The sequence below is a fragment of the Hemiscyllium ocellatum genome, chromosome 9 (assembly GCF_020745735.1).
Source record: "Hemiscyllium ocellatum isolate sHemOce1 chromosome 9, sHemOce1.pat.X.cur, whole genome shotgun sequence".
Taxonomy (NCBI): domain Eukaryota; kingdom Metazoa; phylum Chordata; class Chondrichthyes; order Orectolobiformes; family Hemiscylliidae; genus Hemiscyllium; species Hemiscyllium ocellatum.
In genome coordinates, this window is record NC_083409.1 from 24,870,716 (window position 1) to 24,889,477 (window position 18,762).

General features: G+C 40.3%; 1 protein-coding gene across 1 annotated transcript in view; it reads right to left on the reverse strand.

The window, feature by feature from the left end:
• LOC132818937 (solute carrier family 53 member 1-like) overlaps positions 1 to 18,762 on the reverse strand; it is a 305,740-nt gene that overhangs the window by 86,396 nt on the left and 200,582 nt on the right. Inside the window, exons 5-7 of the mRNA XM_060830078.1 lie at positions 9,413 to 9,562; positions 7,852 to 7,935; positions 5,836 to 5,917 (exon numbers count right to left, since the gene is read on the reverse strand). Of these exons, the coding sequence (XP_060686061.1) occupies positions 5,836 to 5,917; positions 7,852 to 7,935; positions 9,413 to 9,562 (316 nt within the window). The remainder of the gene's footprint in view (positions 1 to 5,835; positions 5,918 to 7,851; positions 7,936 to 9,412; positions 9,563 to 18,762) is intronic.

The following is an 18,762-nucleotide window of genomic DNA, read 5'->3' on the forward strand; positions in this document are numbered from 1 at the left end:
AATAGGAAGGGTTTGGAGGGATATGGGCCGGGTGCTGGCAGGTGGGACTAGATTGGGTTGGGATATCTGGTCGGCACGGACAGGTTGGGCTGAAGGGTCTGTTTCCGTGCTGTACATCGCTATGACTCTATTACTTTCCTGGCTGCTCTCTGGCTCATGCTCACTTGACTCTGCTGGGTTATTTCAAAGTCCATTTATAGGAAATTGTAAACTTTTATGCATAATGCCAGGATATAGTCACATTTTAAAACTGAAAATAACCAAAGACACTGAGTTAGAGTGAAGGAAAGGTTATGACGAATGTGTTTTGGTAGGTTATTCAACCAGGAGTGGCACTGAAGCCAAGCCTGAACCTGAGCTTACTCTGACCACATAAGCGCATTTCCCATTCAGGAATCACTGATTTACAATCACAAATAGGTATCATGATTGATACACCCGCCTCTAGTTCATTGCTACTGAGGGCAACAGTTACCCTTTTCATCAACTGCTGCCTCAGCTGAGACCAGTTGATTCAGCACAGATGAGGTATTTCATCCCCGGATGTTTTTGGCTGTATGATTCACTCTGGTTATTTTTATCTTGCTTCTGCTTTGTGGGGGCATAGTATAAAATTGTTTACCACAGATTAATCTTTTGATCCACAAAATGTCTTTTGGGAAGGGTGGGGTGATACAAAATCCACAATACAAACAAAGGATACGTACTACTGACTCATTGCAATCCTGCGTAACAGCCTGGGCACCATAATCTTGTTGGTTACACTGTGGAGCTCATAAAACAATAGCTTAGCAGAAGCTACACAGCCTAAATTTGCTAGCTACTCCCTGTCCTAGTGAATGGAGATCAGAAAGGTTTCCTGCAGCAGAAGCAAAGCTGTGGTGTAAGTGTGAATAAGATCATGGTAATGATGCTCAGTTTAAAATTAGTGAACATTGTTCATCTTGGTAACCTTTTTTTCTTGACGTTCTGAAATTGCGTAAGCATCACAATCAGCAACTACTTGAATCCATTATCAGCAGGATTTGGTACTTGAAGCAGATGGGGAAAATGAGACTTACAGCATATTGGAATCTGCTTAACATGCAAAATTTCAGAACATTATCTCAACAGTATGCTTATTATTGTTTAGTATTATTTTGTGCAATTTACGTCTGGGTTGAAATTTTGCTCATACAATATTTCAAAAGAGAAGTCAATCCCCCTATAGGAGAGTGGATAAAAAGTCAGCTGGGTCTGAAATTGAGCTGCGCAAACCATATTTCCTCTTCTCAATGTGTGGAAAATTGACTGATCTTATCTTGACATGACAATTGCTCTCTGTCCTCTACAGTGATGGATGAAAAAACAAATTCTCACTCCAGAATCCAATCTTTGTGGAGAACATGAGTGTGCAGATGAGAAGAACAGGTTTGCATTCAACTATTGTGTTTCCCACAGTTCAAATCTCACAGTCAATGCTCCACATAAGGTATTGCAGCTGAGGGACCAGAAGTTGACCAGTGCCAGCAGGATTTACCCCTCAGGATAAGACAGCATCTTTATGGGGAAAAGAAAGAAAAGGTGGAAGGGGGGAAAGTAAGTAGGAAAGCATTTTGGTTATAACTAGTTCAATGTGAACACAAATGTATCATCCCCAAAACAAGGTTGTCTTGGGAAGTGAATCCTCTCTTGGCAATGCATCAATTTTCTTTTAATTATTTGTTCACAGATTGTGAGGTCGCTGCATTGTTCACTACTGTTTGCCTTTGAGAATTTGGTGATGAGCTGCCTTCTTGAATGCTGCAGTCCATCTGATGTGAGGACATCTACAGTGCTGTTCCAAAGATAGTTCCAGGATTGTGACCCAGTGATGAAATGAGAACATTGTTCCAAGTCAGCATGGTATGTAGTGTGGAGGGGAACTTATAGGTGGCGGTGTTCCTGTGCCTCCGCTGCCTTTGCCCTTCCAGAATGTTGGAGAATTTGGAAGTTGCTATTGAAGGAGCCTAGGTGCTTAGTTTCTGCAGTGCATCGCGTATCTGGTATACACTGCTGCAACTGTGCTTTCAAGGTGCAGGAAGTAAATGTTTAAGGTGGTGAAGGAAGGTGGTGCGGCATTCAAATAGGCTATGGTGGACAGAATGTAAAAGAACTTGTAGATGCTGGACATCCTACGGGGACTCAGAGTGATAAGAGTCCCACAGCATGGAGACTAGCCCTTTGGCCCAATCTGATCCATGCTGACTGAATGTCCATCCACACTAACTCCATTCACCTACACTTGGCCCATATCCTGCTAAACCTTTTCTCTCCATATGTGTGTGTAAATGTCTTTTAAATGTTGTTAATGTACCCACCTCAAACACTTCCACTAGCACCTCATTCCATATGCGTATCACCCTCTGTGTAAAACATCTGCCATCAGGTTCCCTTTCATTCTTTCCCCTCGAACTTTAAAATGATGCCCTCTAGTCTTCGATTCCCCAACACTGGGAAAAAGACTGAGTGCACCCTATCCATGCCTCTCATGATCTTAAAGACTTCTATAAAGTACCCCCTCAGTCTCCAACACTCTAAAGAAAAATGTCCTAGCTTGTCCAACTGTTCCCTAGACCTCAGACCATTGTGTCTTGGCAATAATCTTGTAATTTTTTTCTGCACTCTGACCAGATTAAAACATCCTTCCTATAGCAAGGTGAGAAAAACTGAACACAATACTCCAAGTGCAGCCTCACCAATGTCCTGTACAACTACAACATAACTTCTTAACTTCGATACTCAATGCCCCGATTGATGAAGTCTAGCGTGCCAAAAGCCTTTTTCACTGCCCTGAATACTTATGACTCAAATTTCAGAGAACTGTGAACCTGAACTCCAAGATCCCTCTGTTCGTTTACACTCCTTAAGGCCTGATCATCCTACCTTGATGTGACTTTCCAAAATGTAAGACCTCACACTTATCTGTATTAAACTCCATTTGCCATTTCTCGGCTCACTTCCCCCGCTGATTAAGGTCCTGCAGCAAGTTCTGATAACCCTTCTCACTGTCTATAATGCCACCATTTCTGGTGTCATCTGCAAATTTACTAATCACGCCTTGTACATTCTCATCGATAACAAACAGTAATGGGCCCAGCACCGACCCATGAGGTACACTACTAATCACAGGCCTCCAGTTCGAGAAGCATCCTTCCACTATTACCCTCTGCTTCCCTCCATCAAACCTACTGTGTATCCAATTTGCCAGCTCCCCCTGTATTCCTTGCCACCTCACCTTCCAGAGCAGCCTACCATGTGGAACCTTATCAAAGGCCTTAATGAAATCCTTATAGACTACGTTTAACGTCCTGCCCTCGTAAACCTTCCTGGTCACTTCATAAAAGGATTCTAACAAACTTAACAAGCATGATCTCCCATGCTAAAAGCCATGCTGACTATTCCTAATCAAACCCCGTCTTTCCAAATGCATTTATATCATATCTCTCAGAATCTTCTCAAGTAATTTACCTACCTACCACGGATGTTAAGCTGACTGGTCTGTAGTTCCCAGGCTTTTCTTTGCAGCCCTTTTTGAATAATGACACAACATTCATTACCCTACATTCTTCCAGGACCTCACCTGTGGCTGATGATGATACAGAACTATCAGCCCGGGCCCCCAAAATTTCTTTTCTGGCCTCTTGTAGTATTCTTGGATATATCTGATCAGGACAAGGAGATTTATTAACCATCATACATTCTAATACGTCCAACACCTCCTCTGCTATGATATGGATTGCTCCCAAGATATGACCACTAACTTCCCCAAGTCTTCATATGTCTTTCTCCATGTAAACACAGAGGAGAAATATTCATTGAGGATCATGCCCATCTCCTGCAGTTCCACACATACATGTCCACTTTGGTCCTTAAGGGGTCCTATTTTCTCACTAGTTATTATTTTTTCTTTAATATAAATGACTGCTTTGGATTCATCCTAATCTTCTCAGTCAAGGCTATTTTGTACCGCCTTTTTGCCCTCCTGGTTTTCTTCTTCAGTAGACTCCTGAATCCACCATATATCTCCAGGGTTTCCCTTGATCCCAGCTACCTGTACCTGAGCCAAGCCTCCTTTTTTCTGGTCAAAGCCTCATATCTCTGGTCATCCATGATTCCCTATTCCTGTCAAGCTTGTCCTCCATCCTCACAGGAACATATAGACTTTGAACTCTAGCTATCTAACTTTTAAAGGCCTCCTCCTTGCCAGAGGTCCCTTTGCCTGCAAACAAACTACGCCAATCAACCCCTGCAAGCTCCTGTCTAATTCCATCAAAATTCGTCTTGCCCAATTTAGAAATTGAACCTGTGGACAAGTTTTCTCCCTCTCCATAACTATTTTCAAATTAATGGAACTATGTTCACTGGTCCCAAAGGGCTCCCCCACTGTCACCTCCATCACTTGTCCTGCCCTTTTTCCGAAGAGTATGTCATGTTTTGTCCCTTCCCAAGTAGGATCCATTATATACTGCTTGAGGAAACCTTCCTGAACACCCTTAACAAATTCCACCCCATCTAAGCCCTGAATGCTCAGGCAGCCCCAGTCTACATTAGGAAAATTAAATTCCCATACAATGACAATCCTATTGTTCCTGCAAGTCTCCCCAATCTTCCGCATATTTGTTCCTCTAATTCCCCTTGACTATTTGAGGGTCTACAGTACAACCCTAATAACGTCACCATCTCCTTCTCATTTCTTAGCTCCACTCACAAAGCCTCACTGGCAAGATGAAATAACTGAAGAATCATCATTACTGCTGTGATATTTGCCTTAATCAAAAATGCAACTCCCCCTCCCGTCTTTCCACAACCTCTGTTCTGCCTGAAGTACCTGTACCCTGGCACATTAAGCTGCTACTTCTGTCCTATACCTTAACCATTCCTGTAATGTCTATGATATCCCAGACCACACCCCTATCCATGCCGTGTTCACCAGCCTTACCTGTCAGTCCTCTTGCATTGAAATAGATGCAATTTAATCCAACAGGCATTCCTCACTCCCCGTCATTTTCCAGCCTGACCTGTCTCTTCACTTTACTATTTTTGATTACTGTATCTCCTTCCAGCCTTGTACTTCCCTCCTTGCAGTTGATGATCCCACTCCCCCTGCCAATCTAGTTTAAACCCTCCCTTGTAGCACGAACAAACCTGCCCACCAAGATATTGGTCCCCCTCCAGTTCCGGTGCAACTTATACCTCTTGAACAGATCACCTCTGCCCCAGAATAGATTCCAATGATCAAAAAATCTGAATCCCTGCTCCCTGCATGAATTGTTTAGCCACACACTCATCTGTTTCCCCTTATTAGCATATGGCACTGGAAGTAATCTGGAGATTACCACTGACGGAGTCCTGGTTTTTAACTTGTTTCCTAGCTCTCTATAATCACTCCGCAGGACTCATCCCTATTTCTACTTATGTCATTTGTGAGTACGTACACAATGACTTCTGGCTGCTCGCCCTCCCCCTTGAGAACATTCTCAAAAGAGAATTCCCAGAATCCGACAGGCTCTTGTAGTCATGATATTTATAATGACTGATCCAGTTCAGTTTCTGGTTAATAATAATTAATAATAATCCCCAAGCTCTGTTGTGGGTGGATTTCACAATGGTAATGCCATGAATGTCAAAGGGAGATTGCTGGATTCTCTCTTGCAGAAGATTGCCTCGTACTTGCGTGGTGCAAACTTTATTTGCAACACAAGAAACAAAAACATGCTGCATCTTCATTTCAAACAGATTGGAAAAGTTAAACAGACACACACTTAATTCCTTTAGAATGTAGGAAACTAGTGTATACATAGTCTTGACATTTACCTATGAGTACCAGAGCTGCAAGCAGTACAACAAAAATTCCGAAGTACATTCCCACTCTGAATATGGTCCACGCTGGGGCAGGCTGAAAAATAAAGAATATGAGGTAGATAAGATAGGGTAAAGTAGATAGAAACAATGCTTTAATTCTTACTGAAACGACTCTGTACATTCCTAAACAACAATAATTCACATAGATGAACTCCTCGCATAAATCTTTACTTAAGTTTTAAAATATACAAGATACATTGTATCCAAATGATTTAATATAAATAATGGGATGATATGTTTTACAGGTTCTTTGTAAAGGTACAAACAGCTGCAAGAAAAATGTCTCTAAAATCTATGGAATTCTAAATAGTTTTTACCCCATACATAATCCCTGCACCAAACCTATACGACATGTAATCATGCAGTTAGATTGTCAACACCTCTCACTTTTCAAAACTGGCTGCCGTTGGGTCCATATACTGTAGTGTTACAACACCAGCCTGTATTGAATATACCCTTAAAAGAACTTGAATTGAGCATGAATTGACATTAGAGTGATAAGTATCAGTTGACGAACATAAAATTAATAATTCTGTGAATTCCACCTAGATCTTTTACTTCTTGGACCGAGGTTCAAGAGTGGCTAACACCTCCTTGTCAAGGATTCAAAATGAATGGAGCTTGGATAGTGTCAACCCAGTCAGAAATGAGTAAAGATCTAGAATTCAAAAATTGTCCTTAATTGATAATTCCAACAGAGCTGGACTGATACTGGAAATGGACTACATCCTATTAACTTTTATAGAGTTATGCTCGGAAATGTGGGGTTACAGAGATGCATTGTTGCGGAGAAGTAGAGCATGCTTCACTTTGCATCTCAACATGCTATACCTGACCGAGGAGTGTTCAATGACAACAATATATACTCTAACTTGAAACAGTGCTCTTCACCAGCTACAGATATCAAAATTTACATTTCTATAGCACCTTTCATTTCAAGACACACTAAAGCACATCACAGAACATCAAAAATTCTGAAGTGCAGAAACTGTTAAATAGGCAAACCAGCTAATTTGCAAACAGCAAATGCAAACATTTCACAAATAGCAAAGAGACTGATAGCAGTTAATCTACTTTGGTATTGCTGTTTGAGGAGGATAAATGTTGTCTCTATACGAGGAAAAACTTCGTTTCTCTTTTAGTCTGCAAAACTGAGCTAATTAAAAAAAAGACATTGTTTTAATCCTAACTCATAGCAAGACCTGTCAAAAATCATCCATAGCGCCTGAACTACATTCGGTCCTGGTTTGGCAATGCTTCAGATTTAGCACTTGCAACTTAATGTTTAAATTCCTCCATTCTTTTCTCTGTAACCTACTGCAACCTTCCATTAAGATGTTATTCCTCCAATTTTTACCTATTGTGTAGCTCCAATTTCTATCCTTTACTGGATTTTTATAATGAACGTCTGCACCTAAATATCTCCTGTAAGACGCTCCTTAAAACTTACTTCTTTAAGCAGCCTTTGGTAATCTAACCTTATGTGGCTCAAAATCAAATTTTACCTATACGCACTCATTATCCATTGATTGGCTACCCTCAGATCTGCATACTTGCGAGATCAGCCCTAGATCTCATGTTTTTCTCCCCTAATAACTTGCTCCTGTTAGCAATTCTTCCTGTTAGATAGGAATTTTACCTTGCAGCAGTGTTTGCATTTTTTATCTGCTGGAGGTCCATGCCCCTATTCTCTGCAGATAATGAGAATTTGTTGTATTACTCTTCCTGCAAAGAACCTTGTAACATTTTACTACATGAAATGAACTTTAGAAATGTAAAATTTTGCAATCAAACAGCATGATGAGGCTATATTTGCCTCTTGAGGGGGTTGTCAAGGCCTCAGTTTCATGCCCCCTCTGAAATACAGCACCTATGACAATAACGCTCTTTCTCTGTACTGCTTTGCAGTCTCAGTCTCCAAAAACAATGAGAGAAATGAAAGCTACTGCACTACAAGCTTAATGTAACCTGAGCAGCTCCAAGGGGTGGCACTCGTAACCTCTTCATGGCTTTCTGCCTGTCACCTCCTTCCAATTCTGCGGTAACAAGAGCCTATCAAGCAAAACAGATCAGAATTAATCTTGCTAGAATATATGAAATAAAAAACAGTGAGTAATTGGTCATTAAATCTTAAGTAACTAATTCCACAACTGGTACTTTTTAATTATTTTTCTGCTTTGCAATGGTCAGATTTATTACAAATTCCTAGAGGCCAACAGCAGATGTTTTATCAGTGAGCAGCATGCTGAGCTGGGAGTAGACATTAAGAGTTGCTCAAGTGAAGTAGGACTCAAGTCAGATATTGACATGGACAAGTTCTGAGGAAGGGTCATTTGACCTGAAACGTTAACTCTGATTTCTCTCTATTTATGCTACTAGATTTGCTGAGCTTTTCCAGCAATTTCAATTCTTGTTTCTGATTTACAGGAACCGCAGTTCTTTTGGCTTTTATTGACATGACAGGTTTGGCAAACTCCCCGAGTGTTGTCTTGCCGTGCAACCGTATGAAGGTAGGCTGGAAGATTTATCACAACTGTGCTCACTGCGTCTCCATTTGAAATTGCGCTCATTATTCTGCTTTGATTCAGCAAATCATTCCATCTGTTTAATTCAGATTTGAACCAGTAACTTATGGGTTGCTGGTCTAACACTACAAACACTACTACATTAATTCAATGTGAAGTTATACTACTTTTGAACTCATGGAGTTAGATAAAATAGTAACATATCTGAAGTGATGGTGGCCAGATATACTGAAACATAATTAAGTTAAATACATTTACATCTAGAATTACTCTCCTTGGATTACAAGGATCACTCTCCTTGAAGCAGAGAAGATTTGATAGATGTTGAAAATTATGAATAATCCTGGTGATTGACTAGCAACCAGCAGGAAAGTATGTTATCTAACTGGCAAAGATTGAGAAGAGAGAGGTGGAGGTTTTATATATGCAAAATATGATATTTTGGAATGCATTGCTTGAATGGGTGGTGGAAGCAGATTCACAATTAATTTTAATAAAAGAATTAGATGGATATTTTAAAACAATTAACTGAGAAACTGGATTAGGTAGACCATTCTTTTAAAATGCTGACCCATCCAAGAAGGGCTGAATGATCTTTATCAGTGTTATATGCTTCTTTAAATAAATTAAGAATACTTAGCAAAGATTCTGTGATTATGTGCCGTGGTGTGGGATGAAGGTGCTCATACATCTTTGTAATTTCCCCTCACATGTCCTTCTCTATATTTTCCCCCTGGTCAGAGGTCTATAGAACATAACCAGTACTGTAATTATATGTTTTGCTTCTTAACAATGCAAATACATGGTTACAGGTTCACGTGTAGAGCACTGACATTGAGTCAGTTGTTTCAGCAGAGACTGGAAAATGTTTCAGGCTGTAGAAAATTAACTTGGTCAAGAAAGAGAGAGTCCCTAGCATTATTCAAGCTGTGGATAGAGCACTTTAGAGAGGATCGTTGAAGCTTAGTTCTATCTCACTGTGTAGGACAATCTTTGCCTCTTACCTCTGTCTCACTGATGAGCTGGGTGATTTTCTTGCAGGTATAGAATGGAGCCACCTCTACATGTGCCACTCTCCAGTCAGCACCACGGCTTGTCTCCAGCATCTTATCATGCTTTTTCAGAATCTTTCGAAAACCGGTGAAATTCAGATTCTATACGAAAGTAAAGCAAGCAGGCTATTTAAAAGAACACTTATTGGTTTTTAGCATAATTATTAAATAGCTACTGCTCATCTGTTGCATTCCAGACACACAGCAATCTGGTTGACTCTCAACTGTGATCTGAAACCATCAAGCAAGCCACTGAATTGTACAAAACTGTAACAAAGAAGTATTGGAGACAACAAAAAGCATACCCGGCCAAGATGTGCTCACTGAAACATCTATGGAATTACACTAGACTTTAGGAAAACTGACCTACAGCGTATCCATTGACTCAAGTGCAATACTAAGCAGCTTCTATTTCATCAGACCACATGAAATCTCATGGCATCAGGTCAAACATGGACAAAAAAACCTCCTGATTATCATCTCCTTAGGCTGGTGAATCAGTACTCAAACGTGTTGAACACCTTTTGATAGAAACAGAATGGCTCAGAATATTTTCTGGGTGAGAGGTTTTAATGTTCACCAGGAAGAGTGGCTCAATCACATTATTATTGACAGAAACTCTTGGAGTTCTGAATAATATGGCTACATACTTGACCTACAGTAAATGATAAAAGAAAACAGTCAACTAAGATACCACTCTCTGGGAAGTTCCGAGCAGACCTCATCCTCATCAATCTCTCTGTTACAGCTTCATCCATTTGGATCATCGGACAGATCTTGTAGAAGCAAAGCTCTTCACACTCAGAACACCTTGCATAGTACTTAGCTAAGGCTTTTGACAAGGTCTTGCATAGGAGACTGAATAAGCTGGTAACAGGCCATGGGATCCAGAGCAACTTGGTAAATTAAACCCAAAATTGGTTTAGTCAAAGGAAGCAAATGATTAAAGGTTAGTTTTGTAACTGGAATCCTGTGTCCAGTGGTGTTACAGAGCTCAGTGTATAGTCTGTTCTGTATAATGTGGTAGCTGCATTATCATACGATCTTGTGTTATAGAAAATCACGCAATAGAAATAACAGGGCCTGTGGGGAAAAACAGGGTTAAGCGAACCACCAAAAATATCAATAAAAACCGAAACAAAAATAGCAGTTAGACGAATGCAAACAATAGCACAGTCTACGTAAATGTTAAAATCGTATATCTTAATGAAATAATACAACGAATGTATTTAAGGGGTTTCTGAGTTTGCTGAGTTACGCTACTGTATTAAGATGAGGGCTGAGGGTCATCATTATTTTCTGGTGCAGTTCTGGGTGCAGAGTTATGAAGAAAGAGAATACTTAGTCCTGAAGTGGATGGCTGTATTTCATTGTCCTCAGACGGTTTCTTGGGGGTTGGCTTAAAAAAGGCTTCTAGTTTTTGCTGCTTTGCCATCTTTCTTCTTTGATGAAGAAACTGTTCATAGAGTGCCAGATAAGACTTTATGCCACAAACTGCCCACCTGCTGCATTCTGCATTGTAGCCATTGTCTTCTAAGATTTGCAACTGTATCTCAACTTCCCTCAGGATAAAAGACAAAAAAGATGTGGAAAGTTCTCATGGTGATTCACCCTGGACCTCATTGCCTTCATCCTGAGCTTCGACTTCCCCCAGCGTAACAAGTTGCTGTAGATAAGTCCACTTCTTCAAATTCAACTTGCTTTGCAAGAGTGACACAATCTTCTTTGATTGCTGGAAGCTCCTCTAAGGTTCAATACCTTCAAAACCATGAAGGAAATCTGGGAGTAGCTTCCGCCAAACTGCATACAAGCAGTCCTTACTCACATCACCCCAAGCCTCCACAATGAGTCAATAGCATTCTTAATGTTAAAACTCTTTCAACATTGAAGAACACAGTCCTCTTTATCCCCCTCAGTAGCTGCAAAGAGCTTCCCGAATGTGCGACTTAAATAATAAGTTTTAAAGCCTGCTATTGTTCCCTGGTCCCATGGGTTGAATGAGAGCGGTTGCATTCAGAGATAGAAGTAGCACTTTGAGGTTTTCAGAAAGCTCATCAATTTTGGGAGCATGGATTAGTGCATTGTGCTGAATGAGGAGAACCTTGAAATCCAAATTTTTTCTCCTGTAATAATTTCTAAAAACATCCTCGAAACATCAACAAGGACAGAAAAAAATTGCACCGTCATCCAATGTCTTTTGCTTGACTTAAGGTAACAAGGGATGCAATTGCATATTAGCCAAAGGAGCTTGTGTCTTTAAAATATCATTCCCCAATTCACCAATCGCGTTACAGCCAAATTGCATTCATGAAACACACATTCTAGGAGAATGACCTATATCCCTTGCTATTTCTAGTGTACATTAAAAATCCAGACATCAATATAGGAGGTGTAATCAATACGTTTCCAGATTACATGAAAAATTAGTCATGTGGTAAATAGCAAGGAGAGGCACACAATGTACATGGGCTGGTCAGATTGGCAAAACACTAGAAAATACAATTTAATCCTGAAAAATGGGAGGTGTTGCATTTTAGGAGCATTAACCAAGGAAGAGAGTACACGATGAGTGACAGGACCTCAGAAAGTACAAAAGATCAGAGAACTTTGGTGTGCATTCCCAAAGATCCTCAAAGGCAACAGGGCAAGTAAATAAAGTGGCTCAAAAGGAACATGGGATTCTTTCCTCTATTTGCCGAGGCATTGAAATCACCACAGGGAGATTATGGCCGAGAGGGATCTGATAGAAGTATACAAAATTATGAGGTCTACAAACATATGAGGGTGTAGACTTGACTGACAGAGAGAAACATTTCCTCTTAATAAAGAGGTCAACAACCAGGAGCCATAGATTTAATGTAAGAGGAAGGTGGAGCCTATCTCTAGCTTGCTGCTGGAAAGGGTGGTAGGGGTGGGAACCCTCAAAACATTTAAGTATTATTTAGAAGAGTTGAAGTGCCATAGGCTATAAGGCATATATAATGGGATTGCAGTGGACAGGTGCTTGATGACTAGCACAGGCACAATAAGTCAAAGAGCATCCTTCCACGCTGTAAAATGTTTTGAACACTATTTCTAAAATTCCAGCTGAGACAGATTCAAAACAGATTACATGGCTCAAAACTGGGCTGGACATCTACAAAGATCTTGAGCCATCATCATCAGCATAATTGCATTCCCCCACAATGTGTCATTGTCATACAGCTACCAAATCAGAGGAACAACACTGGAGGAGTGTGAAAAAGCATACAGGTTGACCTGCTATAATATGCATTTTGTCAACACAAATTCGCTATAACGTGATTGACGAATTGGGGACACTGTCCCTGAAGTGCTAACTTTTAAATGTGTGTTGGCTGTAACACAATTACACCTCCAACACTTTAAGCACTGTTTCTAAAGTGTGGTTTTTATAAAACGTGGGGTGCACAAGAATGCAAACTTCATGTTATATAAGAACTACTTGAATTAGGTACAACATTTAGCATACCTGAAAACGAGATGTCAACCTCATTCAGTTATACAGATTAATTCTGTGCTAAGCACAAAATCAGGATGTTATCATTAGAGTTAAGTAATCTCATTATCAAGTGACCTGCAGCCTGTCACGCCCACTCACGAATGGGTAGGAACCATGAAACAACTAGTGGAAAGGTGGCTACAGGGCAATCCCATGCTGATTATGGAAGCGCTTAGAATGTGAATGGAAGGCAAAGGTCAAGTGGGCATGAACATTTTCAAGCAGACATGGGTGATCAATGTTCTCTGAGTTCGCTCGCATCACAGATGCCACTATTTAGATTCGCTCTAGGTAGTAAGAAATTGCTGAGTACAAAGGATATACTGAAGGTTAGTCAAAGGAAAATACTTGTGGTTGTTGAAGGATAATCACCTCAGTACAGGGCATTGTTGCAGGGATATCTCTTGGTAGCATGCTAGTCTCAAATGCCCTAAGCTAATTGATCAATGAGTTTCCCACGAACAAAAAGTTAGTAGGTGGAGATAACAGTACAGCGCTTACTTCAATTTTGAACTCCTCAACTAATGACACAATCCATTCTTGCATGAAATAATACTGACAAAAATAATAAAAGGGGCTGATAAACAACACTAATACTACATAGAGATGGTAATTGCCTGGCCCCTAAGGAGAATGAGCCCAACCATCTCCCCATGATATTCAATAGTACTACCATCACCAAATCTTCAACTAACATATATTACAGGGTCAACATTACCAAAAGTAGAAACGAACCTACCACAAAACCTCACCAGCTACTTGAGCAGCGGGATGAGAGGTTTGGCATTCTCCACTGGGTGGTTCAACACATGACTCCCCAAAGTTCTTCCATCTGCAAACCACAAGTTGGGGTATAAAGAATACTCACCACTTGTTGAATGCAGCTTCAGCAACACTCAGTAAGTTCAAAACTATCCAGGATAAAGCTGCCGATCTACTTAGCCCCCAAATTGAAACATTCACTCCCTCTACTAGCAGTTTCTACAACAGCAGATCCCTAAGCCTTAATCACCTCGAAGATCAAAAGCAATAAGCTCATGGGAAAATCAGCACTGCTGAAAATGTGTTGCTGGTCAAAGCACAGCAGGCCAGGCAGCATCTCAGGAATAGGGAATTCGACGTTTCGAGCATAAGCCCTTCATCAGGACCGTCAACTCCCCTCATAATCCTGACAAAATATGTCGCTATCTTTCATTATTACTTGGCAGAAGTCCTGTAACTCCCTATGTAAGATCATTGTACAAGTACCTAACTTGATTGAGTTTTTTTGAAAAAGTAACAGAGGAGTGATGAGGGCAGAGGGGTGGACTTGATCTATATGGACTTCAGTAAGTTGTTCAACAAGGTTCCCCATGGGAGACTGGTTAGCAAGTTTAGATTTCATGTAATACAGGGTTAACTAGCCATTTGGATACAGAACTGGCTTGAAGATAGAAGAGAGGGTGGTGGTTGAGGGTTGCTTTTCAGACTGGAGGCTTGTGACCAGTGGAGTGCCACAAGGATTGGGGTTGGGTCCACTACTTTTCGTCATTTATATAAATATTTGGATAGGGACATAGAAGATATAGTTAGTAAGTTGCAGATGGCACCAAATTTGGAAGTGTAGTGGACAGTGAAGAAGATTACCTCAGATTACAACAGGATTCTTGTTCAGATCGGCCAATGAGCTGAGAAACAGCAGATGGAGTTTAATTTAGATAAATGTGAGGTGCTACATTTTGGGAATGCAAATCTGAGCAGGACTTACACACTTAATGGTAAGATCCTAGGGAGTGTTGCTGAACAAAGAGACCTTGGACTGCAGGTTTATAGCTCCTTGAAAGTAGAATTGCAGGGAGATAGGATAGTGAATAAGGCATGCTTTCCTTTATTGATCAGAGTACTGAATACAGGAATTGAGAGGTCATGTGGCTGTACGCGATGGTGGTTAGGCCACTTTTGGAATATTGCGTGCAGTTCTGGTCTTCTTCCTATCAGAAGGATGTTGTGAAACTTGAAAGGATTCAGAAAAGATTTACACTGATATTGCCAGGGTTGAAGGATTTGAGCTGTAGAGAGAGGCTGATTAGGCTGGGGCTGTTTTCCCTGGAGCGTCAAAGGCTGAGGGGTGACCTTATAGAGGTTTATAAAAACATGAGGGGCGTGGATAGGATAAATAGACAATGTCTTTTCCCTCGGTGGGGGAGTCCAGAACTAGAGGACATAGGTTTAGGGTGAGAGGGGAAAGATGTAAAAGGGACCTAAGGAGAAACTTTTTCACACAGAGGGTAATGTGTGTGTGTGTGTCTGGAATGAGCTGCCAGAGGAAGTGGTAGAGGCTGGTACAATTGCAACATTTAAAAGGCATCTAGATGGGTACATGAGTAGGAAAGGTTTAGAGGGATATGGGCCAAGTGCTGGCAAATGGGATTAGATTAGGTTGGGATATCTGGTCAGCGTGGACGAGTTGGACCAAAAGGTCTGTTTCTGTGCTGTACATCTCAATTACTCTATATGGACTACAATGGATCACTACCATATTCTTGAGGGCTATTACAGATAGCCAATCAATGATGCTAATAACATCCACATTCTGTGAATGAAAGTATAAGTGACAGCTGAAAGCAGTTACCTATGAACATAACAGCAGGTTTCCTTTCAGGAGAAACTTAAGTTTGCAATCGCAGCTGAGACCCGAACTGCAGCTGAGACCCTGGAGTGATTAAATACAGTTAACATGTTAAAATGCCATACGTTTACCCACTGGAGCGCATAAATAAATACAGTGACTACCAAATATCCAGCAGGAGTTCTGACTGTTCCCTAAAACGTACAACTGTACAGACTTATACACTTAATGGTAAGGTCCTAGGGGTTCTAGAATCTCTCTCTTCTGTAAAGCTAATTGCTCATACCATCGATGACATACAGAATGTTGACAAAGAGTTGAAAAGAGAAGTTTTTTTAATCAAAACACTCTGTAAAAATCTGTATGGAGACATCACATTAATATTGTTGTTAACTTTAAAATTAAATTCAGAACATTGCAATGAAATTACAAGAGAGGTAAGCAATTTGGAGAACTTAATCCAACTCACCAGAAAACAAAGTTTTCACAACACAGCTCCCAACTTGGTTGACTTAAATGCAGAGGAAAGTGAGGACTGCAGATGCTGGAGATCAGAGCTGAAAAATGTGTTGCTGGAAAAGCGCAGCAGGTCAGGCAGCATCCAAGGAGCAGGAGAATCGACATTTCGGGCATAAGCCCTTCTTCATTGCTGCTCCTTGGATGCTGCCTGACCTGCTGCACTTTTCCAGCAACACACTTTTCAGCTCTGACTTAAATGCAGGGTTTATGTTTCTCCTCATCCATCCAGGAGTCTATAATGTGTAGTTGCATTACGTGGAGAGCACCTTCCTAATATCAATCTTAAATTTACCCGATCAGCTAGTTTAACCTCTCAACTGCAAGAGATTTCGAGTTAACTTCTCAAACTTACCTTGTCCACCTCATCGGCTGAACTCTCTGCGAAATGATCTCCCGCAATCTTCTTTATAAGCTGAAAGCCTAAATGCAATCCAATCTTTCTTCCCAGTTTAGACCTCTGACGTTGCAATCAGACTCGTGATTTTCTCTACAAGGCTTATTTCAATGGTTCCCTTGTATCTCAGTGACAAGAATTAGCCACGGTACTTGCGTTGGAGTTGACTAGAGCATTGTATAGTTTGATTATTAACTTTAACTTGGCTGTTGGGATGTTTTCACAGAATGTGTTAATGATACGGTGCAATAGGCAGGCATCTGGTACTCATGCTGGTCTCTAAAAGAGCAGTCCAAGTTTGACCCTTTTTCCCGACTTTCGACTGTAAATCCTTTTCTGACAATTATTTATTTAATTTCCTTTTAAAAGTTAATATTGAATGTGCTTCCACAATCTCATCAGGAAACATATTCTCGAAAAAAAGTTACTGTTTAAATTTTTCACAGTCTCTGGTTCTTTTGCCAATCCCCTCAAAAGCATAGTTCAACATTCTATTGGTATTGTTAACCAATGGTTTAGTTACACAGTGAGCCCAATCTACCAATATCTCACTTATTGTTTCTTGTGGGCAGTATCTTGCATCTGCTTGCATTAAATTTCAACCGCAAATTTATATTTCTTTTCCTGCTTGGTGCAGTTGGTTTGAAGAAATCACAGATAGGGAAGGGGAGGCTGTCGAACTGTAGGCAGACTCTTTTTGTTTGACTGGCCTTAGAAGTACCCCAGACCTGGTTGAGTTAAACTCTCCTTGTAGCAACTAGGAAACGGAAATCCCAAAAGACGGTTAAGTCTTCACCACACCCCACCCAAACAACAACATTTCCACATTCCTAGGAATCTGGTATTCCACAGAGAGGTTAAGTTTTTGAATTCCCTCTTATCCTCATAATTATTTAGTGGCATATTAATAAAAATGTTCTGCAGTGATTGAACTAGCACTGCACTTCAGAATATTAAAGTGTTACTGCAAGATTCATCAAATGGCCAGTAATTTCACTTTAATTTACATGAACATGCATGGATTGACAATTCTTTTCAAAATTTGCTGTATTTTGATACTTATGGTGAAACTGTAATTATTTTTCTTTATCCTGATAGTTACAAGACATCAGAAATTATCCTCCTTAGTCTTTGACTGACACTCACTTGTATCTGTGAAAGTAAAATCCATTTCTTTCATCATCACTGAGCTGGTTCCAAACAGCACAGTCCAAGTGAACTACATCAAATGGACCTGGTGGTGACTACCTTCCCAAGGCTGATTAGAGATAGGTAGTAAATACTGGCCATCAAATGCTATCAATATCTACATCCCATGAATGAATAAATTAAAAGAAAAAAAATCATAGATTTTGCTACTAATTGAATCAATCTTTTTATTGGGTGTTTTTCAGTGTGCAGGTCCTCTGTGAGCTGTAAAATAGCAAGCATCATGTTGTATTTTTCACCTTTACCTGCTCATCTGTTTGATTTTATTTACAAGTGTAAGATGCTCTGCTTAGAATTTCAATTTGAAGAAAGGATTTCATTCAGAAATGTTCATTTTCTCTTTCAGTCCCTGGCAGTGCATTCAAGAACTTGCTGTTTGTATTGCATTGGATTGCTACTAAGAATGAGGAAATATTAGAAAATTAAGCTTTTTTGTTACTAGAACAAGACCCTGCCAAAGGAGATGCTGAAAGCAGATGGCTTCCTGTAGTCGTGGTTTCAGGAAAGCAGGCAGACATGATAAATGCAAGAGATGTGGAGCAGAGGGCAGGAGAACCTTCTTAAAAGAGAGCTATAACGCTGTGGGATTCTGTTCCAGGGTTGAGTGGTTAGCAAATATAGCAAAGAGAAAGAAGTTGAAGACATCTACGAATGGTAGTAAGAGTGAAGATGCAAGAACATGGAAACAAATGGCATTACAATGCTTTGATGTTTGAAGAAAGTAGATATCAGCAACCTTGTAATTTTGCCATCATATTTATTATCCAGGAAACAGTAGCAATCTGGGCTGAACTAAAACAAATGGAACAGCATGCAGTGAAATAAAACAAAGTGCAGAGTGAGATTAAATAATCACAGAAGTATGGAGCTCCAACTCTGGCTGAATGCGTTTTTCAAAGTATTTGTACCTGATGTCCTGCTGTCCTATCTAAACCAACTTTTTTTTTTGAAAACGAATTAGCAGAAGTACTAAAAGAAAATGGAAACAACCAATTTTATTTAGGGCCCTTGACTTTCTTTCTAGTTTGCAGCAATATCCAGGAGACGGATTA